General features: G+C 34.7%; 1 protein-coding gene across 15 annotated transcripts in view; it reads right to left on the bottom strand.

The window, feature by feature from the left end:
* Positions 1–592: 592 nt before the first annotated feature.
* The window catches only part of LOC123679143 (regulating synaptic membrane exocytosis protein 2), a 41,722-nt gene continuing 16,052 nt past the window's right edge, over positions 593–26,262 (bottom strand). For 2 of the 15 annotated variants that reach the window (XM_045616549.1, XM_045616561.1), the window contains exons 5-17: positions 25,801–26,036; positions 24,532–24,736; positions 23,669–23,839; positions 20,973–21,269; positions 19,076–19,503; positions 15,775–16,316; positions 13,935–14,251; positions 13,013–13,177; positions 10,961–11,108; positions 5,777–5,991; positions 5,582–5,721; positions 4,443–4,577; positions 593–1,116 (exon numbers count right to left, since the gene is read on the bottom strand). In XM_045616549.1, the coding sequence (XP_045472505.1) occupies positions 1,015–1,116; positions 4,443–4,577; positions 5,582–5,721; positions 5,777–5,991; positions 10,961–11,108; positions 13,013–13,177; positions 13,935–14,251; positions 15,775–16,316; positions 19,076–19,503; positions 20,973–21,269; positions 23,669–23,839; positions 24,532–24,736; positions 25,801–26,036 (3,101 nt within the window). In that variant the 3' untranslated portion in view covers positions 593–1,014. Of the gene's footprint in view, positions 1,837–4,328; positions 4,578–5,581; positions 5,722–5,776; positions 5,992–8,062; positions 8,205–10,960; positions 11,109–13,012; positions 13,178–13,934; positions 14,252–15,774; positions 16,317–19,075; positions 19,504–20,972; positions 21,270–23,668; positions 23,840–24,531; positions 24,737–25,800; positions 26,037–26,262 lie in introns of all 15 variants that reach the window. The other 13 variants (XR_006747358.1, XM_045616551.1, XM_045616554.1 and 10 more) reach the window with 13 other exon arrangements.

Genomic DNA, 26,262 nt, shown 5'->3' on the forward strand with positions numbered 1-26,262 from the left:
AACTTTTTTACAATATATTTTAAAATGTGGACATTTGCTTCACTCCGATAAAATATTATTCAATATAATAAATTATTTATCAGTTCATTTTGGTACTGAGGAATTGAATTCAAAACGAAGAATTATAGGAATGAAAAAATAATGGAAATAGCTGAATCAAAGCAGAATATTCCGATATACAAAAGGTTGCGAATGAAATATATTCTTCACGGAATGGACAGATTACAAAATAGTACAATTCACAGAACAATCATTCTGCGTACATATAAAAATAAAGATATCTTAGCTTAGCAGCACGAAAAATAAAGTTTTACCCTTATGCTAAAACGTCCATTCCTGGATTCACATCAATATAACTATATATGAATAACCTGGTATTCATCCATAAATGTAAATTTTTTCATAATCTTCATTTTCGAAGTACCTAATGTTCGAAGAGAAAAAGATAAAGAAGAGAGATCATTTCATTGAAATAGATAAAAACTAGGAGATGATCGACTATTCAAACTAAGAACTAGGAGGGATTCAGTCAAAACCACCAGGTTATTCAAACATTTCGCCAACATATACAATTTTGAAATGAAAGAGGAGATGAAAATATACAACAAAGGTATTTTAATAGTCTAAGCGGAGTCAACAGCCAACATAAATTTCTTTATCACATGCAAGTTAACAATCATAGGATTTAATAATTTTTGATATATTTATAGGTAGGTACAGTAAACGACCATACACTGGCATACCAAATATTTGGTTCAAATACTTGGAGAGGATCAACGGACTCAAAAATAAAACTGATTTAGAAATTAATAAAAACAACTAGTATTTTCTCGGTATGAAAACATGCAAGGAGTGCACTGAATTTGATCAGTTATGGATTTTGTTTAGGTTTATGGGTTGAGGTGGAAACTCTCGAATGGTATTTTGAACCAAATTTCCGATATTTAATTCATATAGTAGATCTATCAATATGATCTAGATCATGTTCTAAGTTATCATGTAAAAAAGCAATTGTCAATTTTTCAATTCCAATAAAGCATTCATATATAAGGGCTCTCCAGCAGATTCTTGCTCAAGTTTTCTTATTTTCGTACAGAAGTCGATACATCGCATGCCCTTCAATTCAAATTATGAAATGAATATTAAATTTTTGTTGGAAGGCAATTCATATTTATAAACTTTGATTAACTGACTTTCGAATATGTTTTCTCATTCAATTCAGTCCGATTTTATTGTGTTATAATTATTTTCATGGAATGCGATCAAAATAGTTGAGTAATTTAAGATTTAAGACCAGATTTTATGTTCTTCTGGTCAATCCTTAAGGTCGCAAAGACAAGATAATCAGCGAGAAAAAATTAGGTTTGAAAGTCTTGTGATTTCATATTGAGTACCATAATTTTTTCGTAATATCTATCAGATTTTTTTCATGAACTATCGAATATAGCTAGAGATTATGCTACTTCAAACTATCAGAAGAATCAGCTTTTCAGAATATTGTTAACTATTTTGATGTATAAAATTCGAACAGTTTTGGTGAAGAGCATTCACTCAATTGGTTTCATACATGGAAATATAGGTAATTGCTCCAAATATTTTCGAGAAATAAATTGCGAACTGCCCCAAAATATTTTTGACTTCATAAAAAAAAAGATCTATCATACGTACGTGATATTTAATATTGTCCTAGTACTTTTCTCGATATTTTGTGAAAATGTTTCGAGCAATAATTTTAGTCCTTCAACTTATTAAAGATATGATATAAGTATTGATGTTCATTAGTATAATTGTTTTATCCTTCCAGAAAGAAGAAATTATTGAAGTTTTCCATTCTCACTGAAAATGAAATGAAAAAATATGTTAGATACTAAAACTTCCGTGGAATACAATCTGACCAAGAAAAAGTCTACAATTTGTACTCAAAGCTTCAAATTAGGAATAATAGTCACATTTAAAGCGAGACAGTCGTAATAAAAACAATATTTGAAATATTCATGCCTTAAAATCAAAATAGTCAAACTTAAGATTTATGAATGAATATGAAATTATTGAATTTTTACCTGCAAACGAAATTGACCTGAATAAAAATGATCATCTCAAGTTTTTTTATTGAATATGAATATTTTCACTGAAATTCAATTCTTCGAACAATATCGAAATGATATTCAATTGTTCATTGAAAAAAAAAACAAGTATGAAAAGAAGAAGAAACAACAACTATGATTTTAGGTAACTCAAAAAAATTCTGATTGATAAGTGTAGCTGGACAAACAAGCAAATTAAGTTGAGATAATTTTGTTGAATTTTTTTGTGTGACATCTTATGTCTCAAGCAGAGCGAAGCAACAGAAACATTTTCATGCACATTCATTAGAATTAACTGAAAATTATGTAAGCCACAGCCCCTTTGATGTGAAATAGTAATTTGTCATTTTGCACAATGTTGAAGATAATATATACAGGGTGGCCATTTGAACACGAAACAGACGATATTACAGACGAAATAAAGTTTTTCGATAGAAATGCTCGGATAGGTCGATTTCTGTTTCGAGGGGGACAACTCAAGATGTAGGTTACGGACGCATAGCGCTTCAACCCTTGCTACTACAACCCTCACCCCCAAATTTTGAATAGGGAAGATGGGGTGAGATTTACCTCATTTGAAAGGTATTTTTATACTGATTTCAGCACAGTAATTGTTTTTTCATTATATGCATTAGTTCTCGAAATATTCTTAACTAAGTATTTGAAAATGAAGTAGTGTTTTCATGGCACTTGTAGTGTTTTGTGAAAAATCGACATTTTGAGCTTCAAAACAACCATGACTGTGGCTTCCTTCCTAACTAACTAACGCATGAATATTTCGAGAACTAATGCATAAAATGAAAAAACAATTACTGTGCTGAAATCAGTATAAAAATACCTTTAAATTGAGTTATCACTCACCCCATCTTCCCTATTCAAAAATTGGGGGTGGGGGTTGTAGCAGCAAGGGTTGAAGCGCTATGCGTCCGTAACCTACATCTAAAGTTGTCCCCCTCGAAACAGAAATCGACCTGTCCGAGCATTTCTATCGAAAAACTTTATTTCGTCTGTAATCTCGTCTGTTTCGTTTTCAAATGGCCACCCTGTATAGTAAGAAATGAAAAATTTATTTAAGCTTTCCTATTAGAATTGTAATAAGTATCTATCTATTCGAAGAGTGAAATGAAAATTAATTTGAAATATATCAAGCGCACAATACACTTATGGTTGAAGTATCACAATCTTGTCCAAGAAATTATCATTCAGGGTCAAAGCCATTTTGCAAGAATTCGGAAACTAAAGGTTCAGTAAAATTTTTCTGAGAGAATGTTGAATTAAAATTATTTGAAAATTTCTCCTCGTGTTATGAGCTTTATTTCAATGATTTTGTTATTCAGTAGTCGACCAAATGTACGTAGCTTTTGAGAGGAGTTAGGAATTACATATTAAATGATCTAGAAGAGTATTACATATAGTGTTTTCCAAGAGGTTTCATTTTCAATAGCTCGCTATCTGGCAGCTGTCAATTTTGAAGCTGTCGTCTTTGGAAATTTGACAAGTAAAAACTGAGCCATAACTAAAAATGGAAACATACACGCTTCAATAACAAAATGAAATTGTTAAAATTCATTACAGAAATGGTGAAAATTTTGCAGCCACAGTAAAACTAAAGCACTTTTGGGTCATTGTGAAGTCAATCTCGACCGGCAATAGTGAAACTGGTGAACAATTTTGAGCTGTTGTTACAAGTTAGTGATGTGAAGATGATTATATTGCTGTTGTTTGATGTTAACAAAAACCTAGGTTTATCATTTCCTCGTCGATCTTGGGAATAAGGCATTCCACAAACAACATCACACCGTATTTCGCATAAAGACTTAGGTTTCAACTATCAATTTCAATAAGACAGCGCTACGTGCCATACAAGCAACGAACAATCGCAATTCCACGAGAAAAGTTTATTTCTCGAAGAGGTGATCACAATTGGCCACCGAGATTTTGTGATTTAACACCTTTAGAAAACATTGGAGTTGATTGTCACCCGATATGAAATCCTTTTTGCCGAGTTGTATCTCTGGCCACAAACGTCTCATTTAATTCCGTTTTTACCTACTTTACAGCCAGAACTCTCCTTGCGCAACTGATAACGTCGTATGTGTATGTTTCAAGCACACTGAGATAATAAAAAAACAACTCCTTCCAAACTGCAATACATCGAGATTCAAATGTTCCATATCTTCCAAAATTCAGCATGCCTCTAAAGATTTAGACATTTATATATTTCTTCAATTCGGGCCAAAATACCTTAAAATTAGTTAACACATCTTAGGAGGGGAGGGGTTAAGGTTACAACTTGAGTGAATCTAAGCTAGCCATGGAGCTGCGGCGCGATAGACCGAACGAAGGTGATCCACTAACCAGTGAAGTAGTTCCAAAGAGCCTGTACCATCCTATCACTATATTGCTCAGGTTGAGATCGTCGAGCATTATCTGCGCAACGCCCATGAACACTTTTTTACCCTCTATTCGTCCGTAGTCACCCCAAACAGTCACCTGTAATGAAAAAATAAACTTAACATATAGAAAACTCATCATTTTCAGTGAATTTATTGTCCAAACTGTGCTAGTCCCACGGAGAAATCTTGAGATCATCGAAAACTGACAGATTTGAGACGTCTTACAATGATCTAGTAATATATAGAAGCGCCATCTGGCGATAGTTCAGTGGAGAGCATTGCCTCCAACATTAAAAAGAGAAAGGTTGATTCATCAGTCACGTGACCATGAAAGAACAGATTTAGAAGTCTGAATTTCAATATTTACAACTTATCAATATTATGTTGTGACTCTAGTCAGCATCATGTGTCTCATTCCAGTGTTGGAGTCGATTCCTCTGTCTCTTTCTCTCCCTAGAGAGAGAGCTTTCTCTCTCTCTCTAATTGCTTACTCACAACAGAAAATACAGTAGGTACTCAACTTTGTCTCAAAAAGAGCAACGAGTTACCTACCGTATTTTCTGTGTTACTCACAACAGAAAATACGGTAGGTACTCAACTTTGTCTCAAAAAGAGCAACGAGTTACCTACCGTATTTTCTGTGTTACTCACAACAGAAAATACGGTAGGTACTCAACTTTGTCTCAAAAAGAGCAACGAGTTACCTACCGTATTTTCTGTGTTACTCACAACAGAAAATACGGTAGCTACTCAACTTTGTCTCAAAAAGAGTAACGAGTTACGTCTTTCAGTATCTTCGTTGTTTACCTCAAAATACAATCTTCAACTGTCTTTCGAAAATAGAAATAGAGCATGTCTTAGAATTGATTCAATTTATGGTGAAGAATTCTACCACTGGAAGATAAATCGACATTTCACATTAAAACTGTTGGAATACTGATACTGAATCTTCATTTATGTTCATTCAAGGTAGTAGTACCATGCGATACTCTTCAGCAGTGTCAAGTACCCAAGTCTTATTCACAAACTTCTGACAAAATGTACTGTCAAGTGACGGTCAAAATAGTTTTATAAGGAGAAATTACAAAATTATATTCTCACCTGTAATATACAGTTAGTGAAATTTTCCACGAAGGTCAACTGTTGTTGATATAAAGGATCCAAAGTCCTTCTTGCTGAATTAGTCTTGCTCTTTGCTATACATTTCTTGCCATTCACTAGATACACTTTCACATAAGGTGCTGAAAAGAAAAATAGTTGTAGTATCGATATCACAGAAATCACGTGGACTCAAACCTGGTAATATTTTACATCCTGGTTTTGATTGCAGACCTCTGGCTCTTATGACTTCCACCTCTAGACGTCCTTTTTGGTAGCACAATGACAGTTGAATATCTCCTAAAGCAGGGGCGCCCAGAACCTGCCTTCCCACCAGCTGTCCAGGTCCAAGTCCATCGATGAATTCAGCTAATTGGCCACCCTCAGCAGCTAACCTTAATGATGGGGACCACCTCCGTTAAAAAAATCATGAAAAGATATTTAGCATTCGGATGTTGGACAATTTAGTTATGGATTTTACTTTACTCACAGTTGAAACTTCTACAAGGTTCTTTATGAATGGACTGTGAATTGAAAACTAGATAAGAACTGAAAATTTCAACTGTTGAAAAAGGACTATACTCAGAGTGGCAATCTTGGGTTTGGGTAAAGAGCAGACACAGAGATGTACATAGAGAGAAGTCATAAGAAAATTTTATCAATATCTACATCGTGAGTTTGTGTTTGATATAATAACCAAATTACCGTGCTTTGGTGACTGACTGAAATACACAACATGCAAAAAATCAATTGAACTACACTAAATAATACGTACTCAGAAGTAGGGTTAACTTTTTTGTTGTCCATTTAGGGCTGCATCAACGTTTTAAATATATCTCTTTATTCATTGTGCTATTTACTGTGAAATCAAAATTCAATACATTTCGGACTTGATGTCGAACCTAAGTTGGTTATCTGCTAGATGAGGAAACTAATTAAATGAACTTAAATACATACCAATTACAACCAAAAGACCAATTGTGTTGACATCAGCTACAATTATCATCAAAATGCTACATGCTAATACAAATTGAGTTCGAAGATATCTTCCATAACCAAATAGGGATAATTCATCTTGGAAATAAGGAAACGAAACCAGAAGATCACCATCGATTTTCAATAGAAAATATCCTCTATACTTATTACAATTCAGGAGAAAACAAAAAGACATCTATGAATTTCATTGAATGAAAGCTTGATTTGAGGAAACATCATTATTTTAAATTGTTCAATTCAAATGGTATTATGAAAATGTTATGATCAATTCAATCGCTTAGATTCATTATGAGAGTGACAGGAAAGTAGTTGACTAATCGAATTAATAGAATAAAACGACAGAAGAACAGTCATAATATAGGGAGAACACAAAAGTCAGAATTGCTGGTATTCTTTGAATAAATGTAAAAGTAAAACCAAAATTAGTATAATCTCTAAAATTATTCGAAATGTTTTCTTCTATGATGAAACTGTATGTGTGGAAAATGTAAGCTAATCAATTATTGAATGGGAATCAAAGTAAAATGTATGACTCCATTCATATTGTTGTGTATACCATATTTTCAATCATATAAATTAGAAATATAATTATTTTTGAATGAGAAAAACCTGTCCTTCTCAATGTGGTATTTGTAATCCATAATTTGATATAGGATAAGTGAAAACTCAATATCCAACTCGTTTATTAAGGCCAGCACATAAGCACACCAAAAACGAAGAGTTGACAAAGAACATGCGATCAATAACGATGGCTAGGAACTAGCATTTGCTAGTTCCTAGTTTACATTATTGTTGATGCTATATGATTTCTTGTCTTTCGAACTCCTCAATTGTAAGTTCGAGAAATCCTACTTCAGTCCATAGAAGATATAAAAAAAATTACAAAAATTCGTTTGTATTTTGTCGACCAATTCATGACAAAACATGAAATTTTCAATGGAAAAGACTTTGATTAAAAATAATGATTGTCCTTTCAAATATCCAGAATTGTTGGTATCAATTTCATTAGTATATTTGAGGTTTTATTATTATACGCAATATAAGAAGTACAGTATGTATCATTCGATATAGAATCAAATCACCCAATAAGAGAGTATTGATTCTTTAAATGAGGAAGGATGCTGTTGAAATCAGAGCAGATTCATGCAAACACTTGGTGCCATATTATTCGGTAACTTATAGATCTATTCCAAAAGTAACATTTGAAAGCAACAGAAGTCTTTCTTTCACAAATTAAATAATATTTAGAGTGGATTATACTTGGCATAGATCTACTTGTTGATATGACTTAACTGTGGCATCAACGTGTACAGTCACAGGTTGGATACTAAAATTCACATATGAATGAATTCAAACTATTATACAAAAGGAAGAGGAAACCATAAGATGAAAATATATATATGAAATTCAAGACTTTCAGGAGCAAAATACAAAAACAGCCAAGAGCAAAGTTCAAACCACACTGATGTCTTGTTAGGAGCTACTTACGATGCCTCTGAACTGGATATGGAATTCAAACTTGAAGCCCTCTGACTTCCTTCTGCAGAACGAATCGGTATCTGTGGAACCACCTCTTGAGACCGCTGTATGCTGCAACTTGTTGGCGCGCGTTTTCTACTGAATCCGCTGTCTAAATCGATAAATAATTCAGCTTTTTGAGTTTTTTTTGCAGCGCCTTATCAAAAAGTATCAGTTGTCATGACAATTTTGAAATAATAAAGGGTGTTTTTTTAGAGCTATAGAACTTTGAATTGCAATAAAACAACGATGGATTATTCGATTGACATGAATTTTATTTATCCGTAAGATAATCTTGTGGCATTACATTTTGAATTTGATTTCTGGCATATGACCGCCACGGCTGGCTCGGATGTGGTCCAATCTGGACGTCCAATTTTCGATGAATTTTTCCAACATTTGTGGCCGTATATCGGCAATAACACGACAAATGTTATCTTCCAAATGATCAAGGGTTTGTGGCTTATCCGCATAGATCAATGACTTTACATAGCCCCACAGTAAGTAGTCTAGCGATGTTAAATCACAAGATCTTGGAGGCCAATTCACAGGTCCAAAACGTGAAATTAGGCGGTCACCAAACGTGTCTTTCAATAAATCGATTGTGGCACGAGCTGTGTGACATGTTGCGCCGTCTTGTTGGAATCACAGCTCCTGGACATGATGGTTGTTCAATTCAGGAATGAAAAAGTAAGTAATCATGGCTCTATACCGATCACCATTGACTGTAACGTTCTGGCCATCATCATTTTTGAAGAAGTACGGACCAATAATTCCACCAGCCCATAAAGCGCACCAAACAGTCAGTTTTTCTGGATGTAACGGTGTTTCAACATATACTTGAGGATTAGCTTCACTCCAAATGCGGCAGTTTTGTTTGTTGACGTAGCCATTCAACCAGAAGTGCGCTTCATCGCTAAACAAAATGAAACGGACGTAGTGCGCGACACGCATTCCACACAGAACCATTATTTTCGAAATAAAATTGCACTATTTGCAAGCGTTGTTCAGGCGTGAGTCTATTCATGATGAATTGCCAAACCACTCTGCGAATAAATCACTTAACAGCTGTTAAATCGGTCGCCATCTTGAACAGTAATGCCAACTTAAAGTTATATACCTCAAAAAAACACCCGTTAGAACTTACAGATAGGCCACCAAAACTTGCACATTTTTAGACTGGTTCCCTTCACAAAATGAACAGAATGATTCGACCGTATTAACACACTACAGTTAAAGGCTTTATATAACTAATACTCGCTGATGTGCCATATATATAGCGTGAAAGCGCAAAGTGCCGCTTTTAATGGATCAATAGAAAAAATGATTCTGGTGCAGATTGTGAAAGTTATATCCCAACAATAATCTTTTTATTTTCAACCTATATTAAGCTAAGCAACCTCGATATGTATGCTCAACATTTCTGCTCTTTTATATTGTGCCTCAAAATAATAGGGTAATACATAAAGAATGGCAAGGCCGTAACCAGAGAAGGGTTCGATTGGGTCCGAAAAATTAATATTTTCTTTTCAAATTTGGGTGGAATAAAGTTAAAACATGGCATAATTATAACTGTAATTACTGATGAAGACGAATTATTATAAATACTTGTTTTTCCGTGCCTCTGACTGTCCCTAACCCTTTCACTCTCTGAGCATTATAAATACTTCAGGGATTTGTTACCTCTTTGAAGGTATAAATAATCTCATAAACAAGAATTAACGATCAAATGTTGCCATCCCCAAAATGAATTGACTGTCCTAACGTTAAAAAAAAAAACTGCTTTCATTGAAAATATTATAAATGAACTTTTTAATGTTCTCCAACCAGAGTATAAATGATAATCCAGTTCAAACTTTGAGTTTGAGTACAAGTTCTGAGAAACATTGGAAAGAGGGGTAATATTGTTCGAACAATTTTTTTTTCAAATCAACAAAAAAAATATGAAATCAATAGAAACTCTAATTTTCGCTCAGAATATGCATTATGAATTTGGAAATATTAAATGATTAACTGGGAAAAATCTTGAAACCTATAACTGCTTCAATTAATATCGTAGTTTTCTTGTTTCGAAGAAGATCATCATTTCTTTTATAATTCCATGAAGCTAATTTTTTTCACATCCTGTTTCGTTATGGAAAAACATTTAGAAAAAAATACTTTCATTAAATTTTTGTGACTTCAGATCCCAATGAAGAGTGGATCAACTAAAACTAAACTAAAAAAATTTTGCAGGAAAAATACATAACCTTTGTATTGACAGTAGACAATCGTGGTTTTCCCGAAAACAATGTTAAGAGAATTACAATACGTTTGTCACGATGACTGCAATTTATTACACTGTGAAGAAAACGTATGGAAAAAATTGGTATCGAACGCACTGAGTATAATTTTTCATTGAATTTGAAGAGAAGCAAATAACTTGAAGCTCTACCATCTCTAAAACCTCGTGAGAACAAGCATAACAAGTAAATTTTCATCAACATTTTCCTCTAACTACTTATGCATCTACTCTAAAAACTATGTAATAACTATATGGTCAAAAGAACCAAAACTATATATACAAAAAGTATACGAAAATCATCTGGTTCTCCCAGTTAATAAAATACGAAGCTTTCTTGAAACTTTCTAAGGATCCACTCAGATGGAAAGCAAACTATTCATTAAATAACGCTTCAATTTACTTACAGAAGAAAAAGTAACATTTCTTTGGGTCTAAAAGAACTACGGATTATTCATAAATACGTCTTATATACTCATAATAGTGGAAATGAACTATTCAAGATTTTGTATCTCTCTATGTACCTATCCACGTGTTTGCTCAGTTAGGAGGGGGAAGTTAGGTCGATTTAAAAAAAAAATATGAACCTATCACCGTCTGCTGAACCTTCTCCATCGCTAGAACAGGATGAACCTTGTTTGGAGAGCTTAACATCTCCTGGAAGCACTTCTTCAGATCTGTGCACCGTAAAGGATGATTTTCCGCGTTTTCCAAAACCCATTCTTCGTTTGCGACCTAGGAAAAGGTTCAAGAAAACAAGGATTCATTCTAAACTCATTTCTTTGGAGTACTTTGCTTTCTAAAACTGTAGAAAATGTTTCTGGATTTATGTGAAAATAAAATGACGATTTTTTCAGGCGGAGATTGCAATACTAACTTTATTAAATGAATAAATAGGTAAATAATGGTTTAACGTCTGTGTATTTACATATTGAATTAATTTCACGGCATTCAATTCTGGAAAAAGTACCTCCCCGAGGAGGACTCGAACCCGCAACCTCAGATTAACTAATTCGACGCTCTAGCCTCTGAGCCATCGAGGAAGCTGAAGACTAACTTTATTTTCACACGGATTATTTATTATACAGAGTGCGCCACAGTTAAGGGAAGGCTTTTGGTGAATTTGTTAAATTGGTGATTCTGATCAAATGTCTTCATTACATCATTGTCCATTGAAAGAAACTTTTTCGAATATCGTATAAACTAAATCGAGTATGCATCGACTGTTCAAGCAGCTGATTGAAGTCCACTATAGAAAAAAACAATTCCGACACGCACAGAAAATATACAGGACGACTCGAAAGATATCAAGTTCTTCAGTGAGTTCCAATAATTTTGTGAAATTTCATTTTCAGATATTCTGTGAGATATCAATATCAATTGTGATTGGGGATATTATAAAATTGACATATCTATACCTCATCATATAATCTTCCTGGCAAATAAATTGTTTAATATTTTTTACTCTTTTTAAGCTATTTGAAACGTTGGATCTGGCCTTGGCACACTCTGTATTCTATTTGTACTTGTATATACAACAATCACAATGATGGTTGATATTTCTATACCTTATCTGATTCAAGATTCAATTTTTGTAATGTAACTGAAGCAAATCTTATTTTCATCAGCCTATGTGTTGTATTTTTGGAAGAATTTTTCTCCTTGAATTAATCACCGTTTTAAGTGTTATTTTATATTCGCATAATACATCGGCATAACTTGTAAACTACTTAGCCCAAATATGGATGGCATAATCGTTAAAAGCCAATAATAGCAAAATAAACACCATTTTATTGACGAATATTCTTTATCAAAACAGCTTGTGTTTTGAGCCAATGAAGACTGACATCTTACGTGAAAACAGCTAGATTTCTGTTGATTTTGAAGTGGCTACGATAGACATTTCGGCGCAATTATTGTCAGAGTCAGAAAGTATTTTTACAGAAAATATAAGACTGTCTTACGAAAATACTCTCTGCCTTCAACTGGCGCAAAATACTACAACAGCACGAACCTAGGGGTAAGTAAGCATTTCAATGCCTTTTCATAGTTTGTTAATCACATATTTTTTTTTGGCAAAATTTTTATTTCTAGCGTTTTACCTCATATTTTCTTATTGTATCGATGCAATTTTGATTTGCAACACCATTCTAAGGAAACTGGTTTTTTAAACAACTCAAACAGTTTCAAACATTATAAATCCTCGCTTTTCATGAAAAATTATTTTGAACTCTTGAAATCTTTTTTTTTCTGAAATTTTCATCCATCACTTAGAGTTTCATTTCGAAAAATGTTATTATTTTGTATTTATTATCAAGAAAATTAATTTTCCAATTTATCCTTTATATGTATAAGTCAAAGGCTGAAAAGGTTGATAATGCTGTCTTTCACTTATTCTTTGCGTAACGTGGAAGGTTTATGCAATTTTTTTAGACAATTTCCGCTTATTCGAAATGAATTGGCAACCAACTGAGAAAGAAATATGGTAAGAGGGAATGAGCTCAACACGCACAATTTCAACATTAACTATTCTAAATATCAATCTATCTTAATAGAGATCTACGACCATCAGATAGTTTTCAAAAGTATGATACTTGATAGAAAGTACTGCAATATCAGTAGAGGATTGTTGAACCTACCTGTCGCTGATAACTGACTCGTGGAACTGCTCTTCTTGCCAAGACCCATCAGTTGGTCTTGCCTATCTCTATTCCTATCTCTTTGACTATCCTTCCTCATGATTTTTTCCGAAGGTTTGTCCAGTTCTATCATGGTCACTACTGCGGTATCGCTCAAACTACCATCTGTAAAATTTTAGAAGAGTATAGATACATTTCTCGATTATACAGGGTGGCCATTTGAAAACGAAACAGACGAGATTACAGACGAAATAAAGTTTTTCGATAGAAATGCTCGGACAGGTCAATTTCTGTTTCGAGGGGGACAACTTAAGATGTAGGTTACGGACGCATAGCGCTTCAACCCTTGCTGCTACAACCCCCACCCCCAATTTTTGAATAGGGAAGATGGGGTGAGTGATACCTCAATTTAAAGGTATTTTATACTGATTTCAGCACAGTAATTGTTTTTTCATTTTATGCATTAGTTCTCGAAATATTCATGCGTTAGTTAGTTAGGAAGGAAGCCACAGTCATGGTTGTTTTGAAGCTCAAAATGTCGATTTTTCACAAAACACTACAAGTGCCATGAAAACACTACTTCATTTTCAAATACTTAGTTGAGAATATTTCGAGAACTAATGCATAAAATGAAAAACAATTACTGTGCTGAAATCAGTATAAAAATACCTTTCAAATGAGGTATCACTCACCCCATCTTCCCTATTCAAAATTTGGGGGTGAGGGTTGTAGTAGCAAGGGTTGAAGCGCTATGCGTCCGTAACCTACATCTTAAGTTGTCCCCCTCGAAACAGAAATCGTCCTGTCCGAGCATTTCTATCGAAAAACTTTATTTCGTCTGTAATCTCGTCTGTTTCGTTTTCAAATGGCCACCCTGTATGTGCCAAAAGTATTCAGCTTTGATGATTTATTGTTTTCGCACCTGTCTTTTCATCCGTTGTTGGTTCAGAATTCGACAAACTCCTAGTGAACTGTCCTCTTTTGACACTTCCTTCGCTATGGTACTGATGGTAAGAGGCTCTCTGATAGTGGTCTTCATTTCTCTGGTTCAAAGTCTCCACAGGGTCCATGTATTCTTGATTTCGATGATCTCTGTACTCCCTGTGATCCCTGTATTCCCTATGTTCCCTATACTCCCTGTGCTTCGATGGACCCCTATTTTCTGGATAGGTACTCCTGTTGTATCTGTTACTGCTGCTTGGGTATTCCGTACTGTGATGGTGGTGTTGGTAGTAACTGCTACGTATGGAGTATATTTTAAGTTTGTCATCTTTTCTTGTGAGTATATGTAATATTGAAATAACAAGGTTATACCTATCATTTGATTACGAACATAAAGTAATAAACATAGGTAGAGGAAGTATAAGCAATTTTTACATGTCCCCAACATGGTTAGATCACGTTGTCGGATTGTGATATATTTTCAAATCCACAGTTTTACTATATCATTATGAATGCATATTATATTGAATGAAATATTTTATTTGAGTGATTCCCGATTAAATATGCCAATTTGAATATTTGGAATCCGATATTTTTCCTAATTGTCGAATTTATAATAAGCAGAATATTTATTATTTTCTGTATCTACCTGCTGAAATCCAAGGTTTGGCAACTTTTGCTCTCCTAGTGTCATCGGTTGTTTCACGTCGTTTGGTGCGCTTGAAGTTTGTTTTCTGAATTTCTAACATAATTTGGTATTTATTTCAATATATTTTGAGTTAATATGAAACGTTTATTTAACTATGGGACATAAGAAGCGCGTTCTTTGTGGAGAAACTCACGAATTGAGTAAAATATCACTGATATGTTTTCATTTCTGCGCGCTCCATGTCAAATTTGATAGTTCATGTTGGGGACAAAATTTGCTTACTGAAAATGACATATGCTCCCTCTATCTATGTTTATAACTCTGAGATCACGAATACAAGCCAAGTAAATTTGTATTAGTATCTACTGTTGTTTCAATAAAGATCATTTAGACTGAAACTTCATTTTATAATATAATTGGTCTCAGCAGGAACTGAGAATTTTAAAGAATATCTGAGTTTACTAGCTTCTAACCACATATTTTTCCGTTATTTGGAGGGTTGAATCTCAAAGGGATAGTACCTCAAAATCTCAAGAACCATTTTGAGGAGCTAGGAGTACAAGTTTAATTTTGTGCAGAATATGGTTCTTTCTGTTAGATCAAGTATGAAGAGGATATTTCTGAAAAGAGATAGATAGGTCCAGTGACCATTACTACCATGACGACGAGACCATAGGAAAACTATAAAGGAAAAAGGAATTTTGAATTTCTTTACTAACCCTTAAGAAAGCCTAGGAGATCTTAGAGGCTGAAGTAAACCTAATAATATACCTATACGTGATCTTCAAAATGACGTCTCTGATAACCCCCAAAATGGATGGATTGTAACCCTTTTTAGGTGATTTCTGAAATAATCTAAATGATTTTACAATATTTTTTCAATTTGTGTGATTTACAGATCAGGATTTCTGGTCAAGTCCAAGAATATCAATTTGGAATGTGTTGTATAAATTTCAGCAAAATAATCAAAAAGGAGTATGATATTTTTAATTTTTCCATTCGATAACAAAAATCTCTCTTAATTCAGAAACCTAATTTAAATTCAAACAATCCAATTGATTATTTAACGCATCATTTGAAAACTTTGAATTGAGCGTCTTGTAGAAAAATGACCCAGGTTATAATCTAGCAAGTATACCTCAGTGCACGTGCACTAGCCTAACTTCCTTACCTATAAGCTCTATTTCCTAATGGTCTTTCAGATTGCGTGGAAAAAGCACTACTCGTTACCGACTCCATATCACTATCAAAGTCAGCAAAGCCTAAAGGGTCTCTGTCTCTTTCGGGAGAGAGAGATCTCAAGGTAGTCCGCGTGTGATTGGCCAGATCACTGTCACTCAGCCCACTGTACTTTCTCTCCCACCCCGAACCAGTGCTCCTATACGATTGGTTGTACCTCATTCTATGCCTGTTGTTGCGGTCGTCCAGATCTTGTGCTACTCGTTCCTGCAAGGCACGGCCAAACGCGTGTGGTACTTGGGGAAGCTGCCGCTTCTTAGGAGATCCGGTAGGTGTCGCTGTCGCCGAACGCGACTGGAATCTGGATACGTTGTATGTGGTTGGTTGGCAGTCTACCACGCGGACGTCTGGTGGGGAGAGTGATCTGTGGTCGTTCATAGTCCGACGAGGAGATTTGGACCTGGATCTAGACATGTGATAGCTGGGTGACTCGCACGGAGCTGCTGAGTGGGAACGATGGCCTGCTACAGTGTTCTGTAAATGGAGATATTGGAGTTAATAATTTGTTGGATGAATCACAACAAAGTCGAATTGATTTCAGTGTTTTATAACCCTAACAATAATTTACAATCATTAAGACTGAAGTCATTAAAAAACCCCTTACGTTCGAAACTTTCAATTTTCCGATAGCATCTTAATTTGACGTATTGTAGAGTATGCTTCACAATGCATACATCAAGATTATGCCCTTTTCATTATACTCCAGAACACCCCAAGAGGGAATTCCGAAAGACAAAAGAAGCTTTCTATCAGATATGTTTCCCTTTCAATGCGTGGATGAGGTCATCCACAAATACATTTTTGGACTAGTTTTTCTACCGGAAAACTTGGATAGATTCACGAAGGACGCCTCTGGGTACTCAAGGGCCAATTCTCTGTCGCGTCAGATCTACAAAACTTACCCCATGTGCCTTCCACATTTTAGGTCACATGAAAAGATTGATTCACAATAATCCCGTTGCGGCACCTGAAGAACTGGAAGAAAGGATTTTGACGAGGGTGCAGTCTATAAAATACTGCTTTTAATCTTGGGTAACCCTTACTGAAGTACGAAATAGGCTACGTGCCTTCATAAGAAATCTGGGCAAGCATTTTGAACAGGATCTCTGAATGTTCTTTGTATTTTTTGAATATGTGTCTGAGTTGAAGTTTTTTCAATAAAACACAAGAAGGTTAAGAGTTTAAGAGTAGCTTTAGCTAATCTTCGTCTTTTCACGGGAAATGTATGTACATTTGTTGAATAAAGTCGATTTATTAATATTTATATAACTTATTCAAATGAAATTTTCCAAAAAAGAATTGTGATCACTTAACACCAACTGTTTCTAAGATGGAATGAGTTTTGAACGATTAATCTCCTTTTTGAAGCAAACCCTCATTTCGAGCTTTCAAGAAATCATCAGTTGAGTTTCCACACTCTAATATTTTTGGAACAACGTTAACAGGTTTTCTTAAAAATAGAAATATCGCTATAGCTCAGTCTCCAACCACCTTTGATCCTTGTGGACTGGATTTGTTGTAAATGACCTTTAATATAACAAACATTCATCCTGAATTCAACCGTTCTATATCCATCTCATATTGTCACTAATATTTTTGAGTAGATTATTCAACAGAGATAGATAGATAATTCTGAGCTTCCGAGCATAGATCTAATCTGATTTTTCACCTGACGTTTCGTGTACAACCATGAAATTCTCTTGGAAAACGAACCCTACTAACTGATGAACCATATTGAATACCAACCATCAACTGACTGCCTCAGTTAATGAGAAAATTGCAAGAAACCCAAGATAATTTTTTCGACCTACCCAAAATAACATGAATCGCTCCCTGATCTCATAATCCATCATCTACATAATCAGGACGCATGCCAGAGCATACATACGCAAAGTCATAAGTCCAATATGATATATGCTCTCGCCTTCGCCAACGAAGAATTCATGAATAAAGCAAGAAAGTTCGTTTGGCATTCATTCAAAAATACGACGAATGAATTCGCCCCGTCAGCATCAACAAAAATGCCCCCTCTCTCTCGTGTCAGTAATGGGAAAAAAGCCAAATAATGTTCGAGAAATCAATATCTGCGAAAGAGATTCAACTGTATCACATAATGTGACGCTGGAACGGTTTCGAGAATTGCTTCCGATAAGGCCTGCAATTAGCGGTTGTTTTCTATGATATTTTCACAAATTTTGCGAATGCCTTTTTAAGAACTGCATCACCTCAGAAACGATTCTTTCTCACATGTACTGTAGAATTGAAGATTATATGCATATATTGTAATTTCGCTCAAGCAAATTGCTCGAAGTATTTTTTCAATAGTTCACGGTTAATAGAATCTTATTTATGACCTTCAAAATTCAAATTATAAGGTAGACTTCAGCACTAATAAGTTTTATCTGACCCCTTAGGAAAGTAATACAATATATGACACTTCAGCGATGTCAAGTGGTAATTTTTATCTCGAACACTTGGGAAAGTAGTACCATATATGACTCTTCAGTGCTGTCAGGTTAGCAGTGAGTTGATCGGTTAATCTTTAATCGTTCGAGATGTTGAAACATTCGATATTTTCGTTTTTATCGAAAGATAATTGAAATATTTTTTTCAATATACATTTTTTCATAAGAGAATCATTGACAGTCAAATTTATGTTAAGGTGAGAGAAATTTTAAAATGATGAATTCATTACTTATTCAATTGTTTTAATGATAGATGTTCTATCGAATTGAAAATTATATGCAACTTTTAGGCAGTTGCTCGACGTCTTTTTTCAATAATTCACGGTTAATAGAATCTCATTTATGACCTTCAACAATTTATAACAAAAGGTAAACTTCAGCACTGTCAAGTATTAAGTTTATCTGACTTCTTAGGAAAGTAGTACCATATATGACTCTTCAGCGATGTCGAGTGCTGAGTTTCATCTCGAACACTTAGGAAAGTAGTACCATATAAGACTCTTCAGTGCTGTTAAGTAACCAGTTAGTTTATCTGTGAATTCTAATATATTTTTAATCGTTTAAGATGTTGAAAAATTCTATATTTTTGTTCTTCGGAATATTCTTTCCAATATATATTTCTTCATGAAAGAACCTGATAAATTAATTTATTCTACGAATTCAAATCATTGACAACCAGATATAAATATACGGTGAAGTGAGGAAATGGTTAAAATAACTTATTGTTGGTCGATTTGAATATACCCTTTGAAAAATTCAGTTTCCTACCTTTTTATAGCTCCGTGGATCATAATTCGTCGCAGGTTCCTGCTCTCTTCTGGATCTCCTGTCATTCTCCCTTGGCGGACTATTAGAACTACCTACACTACTAACACTGGTACCATCAGCTCCTCTCCTCTCTCTATTACCCTCAATTTCACATTCAGAAGGCGTATCCGAGTCCGAAAATCTTGATCCTGTACTTGGAGGCGATAGATGTTCACTCGGTGTCAGTGCCACCTCTTCGTGGGGTCCAAGAGTCCTCCACATCGGATTCTCATCCAAAGGCCATAATTCTATAATTGTTTCTCCTAAGAAATCGTTGGCACCATGAGGAACCAAATCCCATACTGTGATTTCTAGAGCTCTTATCGTCAGGTCGGATCTGCGTAGTCCGGAGTATATGAAAGTCTGGTTCCAGATTGGTTCGATAGTACCTGGGAAGAGAATTGATATTTTTTATTCAAACTAAGGTGCAGAACTCAAGAATAATAAAAGTAAGGTCATCGAATTCAAATTCTTCTTTGCGTTTGTAAAGGGTGTTTTTTTAGAGCTATAGAACTTTAAATTGCAATAAAACAACGATGGATCATTCGATTGATATGAATTTTATTTATCCGCAAGATAATCTTGTGACATTACATTTTAAATATGGTTTCTGACATATGACCACCACGGCTGGCTCGGATGTAGTCCAATCTGGACGTCCAATTTTCGATGACTTTTTCCAACATTTGTGGCCGTATATCGGCAATAACACGGCGAATGTTGTCTTCCAAATGGTTAAGGGTTTGTGGCTTATCCGCATAGACCAATGACTTTAAACAGCCCCACAGAAAGTAGTCTAGCGGTGTTAAATCACAAGAGCTTGGAGGCCAATTCACAGGTTTAAAACGTGAAATTAGGCGGTCAACAAATGTGTCTTTCAATAAATCGATTGTCGCACGAGCTGTGTGACATGTTGCGCCGTCTTGTTGGAACCACAGCTCCTGGACATCATGGTTGTTCAATTCAGGAACGAAAAAGTTAGTAATCATGGCTCTTTACCGATCACCATTGACTGTAACGTTCTGGCCATCATCGTTTTTGAAGAAGTACGGACCAATGATTCCACCAGCCCATAAAGCGCACCAAACAGTCAGTTTTTCTGGATGTAACGGTGTTTCGACATACACTTGAGGATGAGCTTCTCTCCAAATGTGGCAGTTTTGTTTGTTGACGTAGCCATTCAACCAGAAGTGCGCTTCATCGCTAAACAAAATAAAATGGACGTAGTGCACGATACGTATTCCGCACAGAACCATTATTTTCCAAATGAAATTGCACTATTTGCAAGCGTTGTTCAGGCGTGAGTCTATTCATAATGAATTGCCAGACCAAACTGAGAATAAATCACTTGACAGCTGTTAAATCGGTCTCCATCTCGAACAGTTATGCCAACCTAAAGTTATATACCTCGAAAAAAACACCCGTTAGATTTCTCAACATTTCCAACGAAAAATTAACTACAATTCTTGAAATGTAAAATTTAGTTATTCAAACATCGAATTTTAGTTTCTTTCTGTGTTTTTCGGAAGTCACAGACCACTCCACAAAGTGGGGAAACCCGGTGAATCATCCTGTATAAGTTGGTCTGAAAGCCCTGTTTCGTATCAGTCGAAATATAAAATTAACCTAAAAAAGCCACAGTATTGGCAAAATAGTATTTATTAGAGTTAGGCCGTCGAATTCAAATTCTTCTCTGCAATTGTACACATCAAACACTAAATACACTAGTGGCGATTTAATAAAGCATCAATGAACTTATAAACCCGAATATTTCCATTAAAAATCCATCGTAACCCAAAAACAAAACGTTATACGTTATCACGACAATCACAACACCAAAATCACAGCCCAAACTCACCAGCCAAGGTCTTCGTCCTCCTCTTCGACTTCTCCGACCGATCCGGCAACAGAAACAACTTGCAGTAGGGGTTCCTGCCCTGATGACCGCGCGGACTCAACCCAGCGCCGCATACGATCGTGACTAACAACTGCAGTGTGGACGAGTCGTAAGCCAGCCTGACTTGGATCCTGCCGCCGACGCTGGGAGCCAGGGCCGGCTGAGGCGCCCTGACCCTCTCCGGGCTGCCAGGCGATGTGACCAAAACGCTAGGCCGATCGCCGTAGTCGCCTTCCTGCTGCCAGTAGACCGCTTGACCTAAAAAGGGATGTGAGAAAAAGAATTGGGGGTGTTGTTTCATCGGAGGGGGGTCGCTACGGATTGAGTTACAGGACCTTAAACACATAGTTGTTGTTGCTCCCATTTTCACGATAATTGAAGGGTAATATTTACATAGATGAGTTACATCGGTGGGTAAGAAGATGGTGTTGAGTGGTGTTTGGGGGTGAAATTCCAGTGGAAAGTGATTTTTTTTTGCTTAGTTCTGTCTAAAAATTTTGATCTATGTTGGTTTGTTTTTGACAATAAATTCAGATCAATATATATTCTTGATAATTCTGTACTTATTGAACTAATTTTGCAAATGTGAAACTCTTAATTTAATAAAATCACTAAGGCAATTTGATTTTTATAGAAATTCATAGAACATATTTAGTAACGTAGCTCTTCTAGAAAACTTCCGAAGGAAAATAGACAATTTAAAATAGTTATAAAGGCAACATTGTGTTTTATTTCTCTTTGACATTCCTATTGGAAAACCCATTATTTTTTAATTTCACTAATTCAAGGCGAGATCATTACACAAATATTCTATAACGTATCTATCTCACTTAAGGATTCACGGCTTGACTTGATATTGAATCTACTTGACTACAACTCAAGTTCAAGTCAAGTAGTAGTCATTCAAACTTAAATTGAGTATTCATTAAATAATTGACTTAACATTGAAAAACCACCACTTGACTTGAACTTGAATTGATTTCAAGTCCAGCTCAAGCTACTTGAGCTTGAGCCAAGTAGCTTGAATATCAAGCCAAGCCGTGAATCCCTAATCTTACCCGTCTCTTTTTCCAATGTTCTCAGGAGAAAGAGAACTCCTTATGATATTTAGCTCACATAGTAAGAAACGTATTGATTGAAGTAGGGAAATCGTTTGCAAATCATGGGGATATCCCGGCCATGCTTCCAGGTCGACGGCCAAACGGAAACTCACGGTTCCAAGGTCATGCTTGAAATTGACTGAAACAATCACGGCAATCGTTATCGAACGATCAATGCGTTTGACCCGAGCATTGAAAGAAAAACGGCCGCAATACAATGAGAGACATGATAAAGTGATTTTACAGCATGACAATGCTCGACCGCATGTTACGAAAGTGGCCAAGACATACTTGGAAGCGTAGAAATGGGAAGTCCTACCCCATCCGCCGTATTCTCCAGACTTTGCCAGTTATTTCGATCAATGGCACATGTTCTGGCTGACCAGCACAGAAAAAATTTGATCGATTCTTGGATCGCTTCAAAAGATGACCAGTTTTTTCAACGCGAGATTTGTACGCTGCCCGAAAGATGGAAGAAAGTAGTGGCCAGCGATAGACAATAATTTGAGTGATAAATGTATAATTAGTTTTTTACAATGAAGCCTCCAATTTCGGAAAAAAACGGCGAAAGCGAAGTTGTTATGCCATGTTATTCAATATAAAAAGATTAGTGTTACAAAATGGCGAATACGCCAGTTTCAATTCTCTTCGGTTGAACGATCAAGGTATTTTTATGCTGGCATTGTACTATGCCAGAAACTTTAGTGAAAGTTTACACAACAACTTCTTGGAGTTTCATGGCAACCGGATGAATGGTGAAGTAATCTATACAGGACAAACATTCCTTTTTATATAGATTATAGTGTATCTAAATAGGTTTTCACTGTCGAATATGGGATATCCTTCATAATGAACCTGTATTATGAATTTGAAAAGTAATAAATAATGAAAAATCCTTCAAATCTTCATATTGTTTCACACTAGCTTTTGAACAATGATATGTTTTCATTTCAAATAAAACCTCCAACATTTTACACTATGTTTTCTACTGCAATTAAGCGCTTGTGCATATTTGATGTAATAATCCTCAATTGAAAAACTCGGCGCCCTGAATTATTCATCCAAGGGGATGTTTTCTACTTATGAGCTTAAAACATAGCAGTAGATTGAAGATAAAAGCTATTCGATAAATTTTCTTTATATTTAATATTTTTCTTTATTTTCAAAAACTTCATTTTCGTTGAAATTAATTTTACTATTGTGTTTCAGATGCTTCGAGATTCTTTTCAGAAAATTCAAAATGAGAGAAAATTTTATTGAATGCCATTAAATAATTGAAAAAGAAATGTTAAGATGAAAACTATGTTCTATAGTTGATAGAAAAAGTAAGAATTACGTTACTTAGTCAGTGAGTATATGATGTATACATATAAGTGATGAATATTCGAATTCAATTTATATTAAACAATATGGATTGTTAAATACAATTCAACATCCACTGGAATTTTTCATTTCTTATGTGTTTAAAGTTCTTGTGTGGTGTTGTACTGCTACTAACTAAATTGGCTGTAAAGGAAAGACATAAGCTGATATCGAAAGCACTGGAAAAATAGCTACCTTGACTGTTCAAACACTGCTTCCACATCCCGTTGTGAGATTCCTCTTTGAATTTTCTGGATACGATCAGTTCTACGGTGGTGTCCTGTTTACTTTCCGCTATTATGTCGGCTACTTCCTGATATGTCTTGCCTTGAAGTGGGATCCCATTGTACTCTATCACTTCGTCGCCTAAAATTTTATCTGTTGAGACTTCCATCAAACTTATGCAATAATGAATAAAATGAGACCATTAAAAGTCTTATTCGATCGTTGATTTATATAGATTATCAATTATCATTGATACTGAATTTTGAATCACCCTGTATATTATTAGTTGTCTTTTCTTTAACTGATTCTAGATTTTTTCTAACTGCATTTCGGCATCGAATGAAAACGTCGTTAGGCATTTACGATTGATATATACATCCGAAATGTAGAGAAATATAGAAAAGAATAAAAAGATAGACGAATACACAGAAATACAAATGAAACAATACAAATATAGATAAATAATAAGAAACTAGATAAATTATAAAAAGTAAAGATGAAATTGTGACAAATGGTATAAAGATAAAACAATGTAAATGAAATTTAGTATTACCTATATCTAAAAGAATTTTAAAAAATATAAGGAATAAATTGACATAAAAATATATAACGAAACATTGCATAATATACACAATTGAATAGCTCCATACTTATTTTTGGAGGTAAGTTAAGTTTTTTCAAAACTTGTATTCGAAAAAAGATTTCTGTCACATTGAAATTTTCTGATTTTGTCTTTTAAGACCGAAAAGAAGAAATATCAGAATTAAATCCTTCTGGAAATATACCTCTTATCTTATATGATTTTTTATCGATTTTAACAATGAAATGTTTACCTGGTTGTAACTGTCCTTCAATATCTGCTATGCTACCTTTTTTAACATTTTGTATTATAGCACTCCTCTGACCATTTTCCATTTTCTTTCCACCAACAATTTTCAAGCCGAGCAAGGCTTTGGCATTATTTCTGAGATCTCTCTTCAATATCATATGACCTATTACTCTTTGTCCATCTTCAGATAGTTGCCAGAGAAGAGGCTGCTATTACGAAAATCAAATCAAGCTGCATTTCATACATTTCTAGATTTAAGGCTGAATGTTTCGATCAAATCAAATACCAAGCTGATTCTTGCTTTCCAATGATCAGTAATTATCCACAATTTTCACTCGGTTTTTGATTTGAAGGTGTTTTAATTGGTAACTATGTACAAATAATGTATTTGGTATACGTAGGTATATATTGTCTGATTTTAGTGTAATTATTTGATGTTCATTAGATTGTAATGAAGATTTTGTGTTGGATTCAACATCGATTTAGGAATACGCAGAAGCCATGCACTGCCTTCTTTCAACATCGAAAAAATGACCAAATTTGAAATAATTTAACCAATGTTATCATCGATTTAGTATATGAGTCCATTTGAATTAAATTTACAATGAAGTGAAATATTGGTGAAATATCTATTTGAATTATTATATTGAATTATGTGAAGGCCAAATTGATTGGAAAGGGAATCAATCAAATCAATGAAACTAATAAAAGGAATAAAACGGGAATATTCATGAAATATTTTATATTTATTTCACTGATGATTTCTCTAAAAATTTCAAGGTGTTTTATCATAGATTCTCAAAATAACCATGATCATAGTTAACAATTTGCAATAAACAAATACCATATATTCCACTTCTTTCAAATGAATTGAACATCAATATAATTCAACATGCTAGTATCTAAACATCTATCATGCATATCCATCAACATTCTTTACAAGTACGGTTTGTAGTTCGATGTGTGTTTTATGTATTGAAGTTAGAATTGCAAAGATAATTAGTGCGCATGTTTCAAACGTTTTCCTCTATTTTGAATTATTATTTCTATTTCTCTATATCCATGTGTAACGCTACTTACTACTCTGTTACTATTTCAGTATTGTTTTTTTATAGATTTTAGTTATATATTTTAAATTTGTATGTTTTACTTTTTATTTTCAGTTTAGCTTTTCAGTTATGATTCCTTATGGATATTTTTTCGTTATGTATGGTTCTCTACTCATCTAATCTAAGCCTTACTAAAAACTACATTAAATTTGTCAACTGCACACCTTGGGCAGATCTCTGGTTGAATCTTCGCTGGACGTGAAGTTAGAAGAAGTGTCAATCCCAGAATCCCTGTGAGAATCCTGAGAAGTCTGTTGATTCCAGGCCTCGTGGTGGTCAAACCTGACGGTTTTTTTTCTTCGTTCTGTGAAGCAACGATTGTCTGCTGTGACATCTTGAAGTGGACGGTGATGAGGTGCCATGATGTAATGGCTAAGGGGTGGCCATTCTTCATGGGCCCCTGAGGAAGGATGGTCTCACTCAAATGTAGCGATCTACTTTTTTTTTATTTTGGTTTCACTTCAAATGGGAATTGATTTGGTTCTTTTATGTGTTTTGCGCATGGGAGATGAGATTTGGAGAAAATTGGACCATAATAACTCGAATTAAAGAACATATAATTCATTATCTTCTCATCATCGAATATACAGCAATGATAGATAATGATCCTAACCTTTGGAATTCAC

The sequence above is a fragment of the Harmonia axyridis genome, chromosome 4 (assembly GCF_914767665.1).
Source record: "Harmonia axyridis chromosome 4, icHarAxyr1.1, whole genome shotgun sequence".
Classification (NCBI taxonomy): Eukaryota; Metazoa; Arthropoda; class Insecta; order Coleoptera; family Coccinellidae; genus Harmonia; species Harmonia axyridis.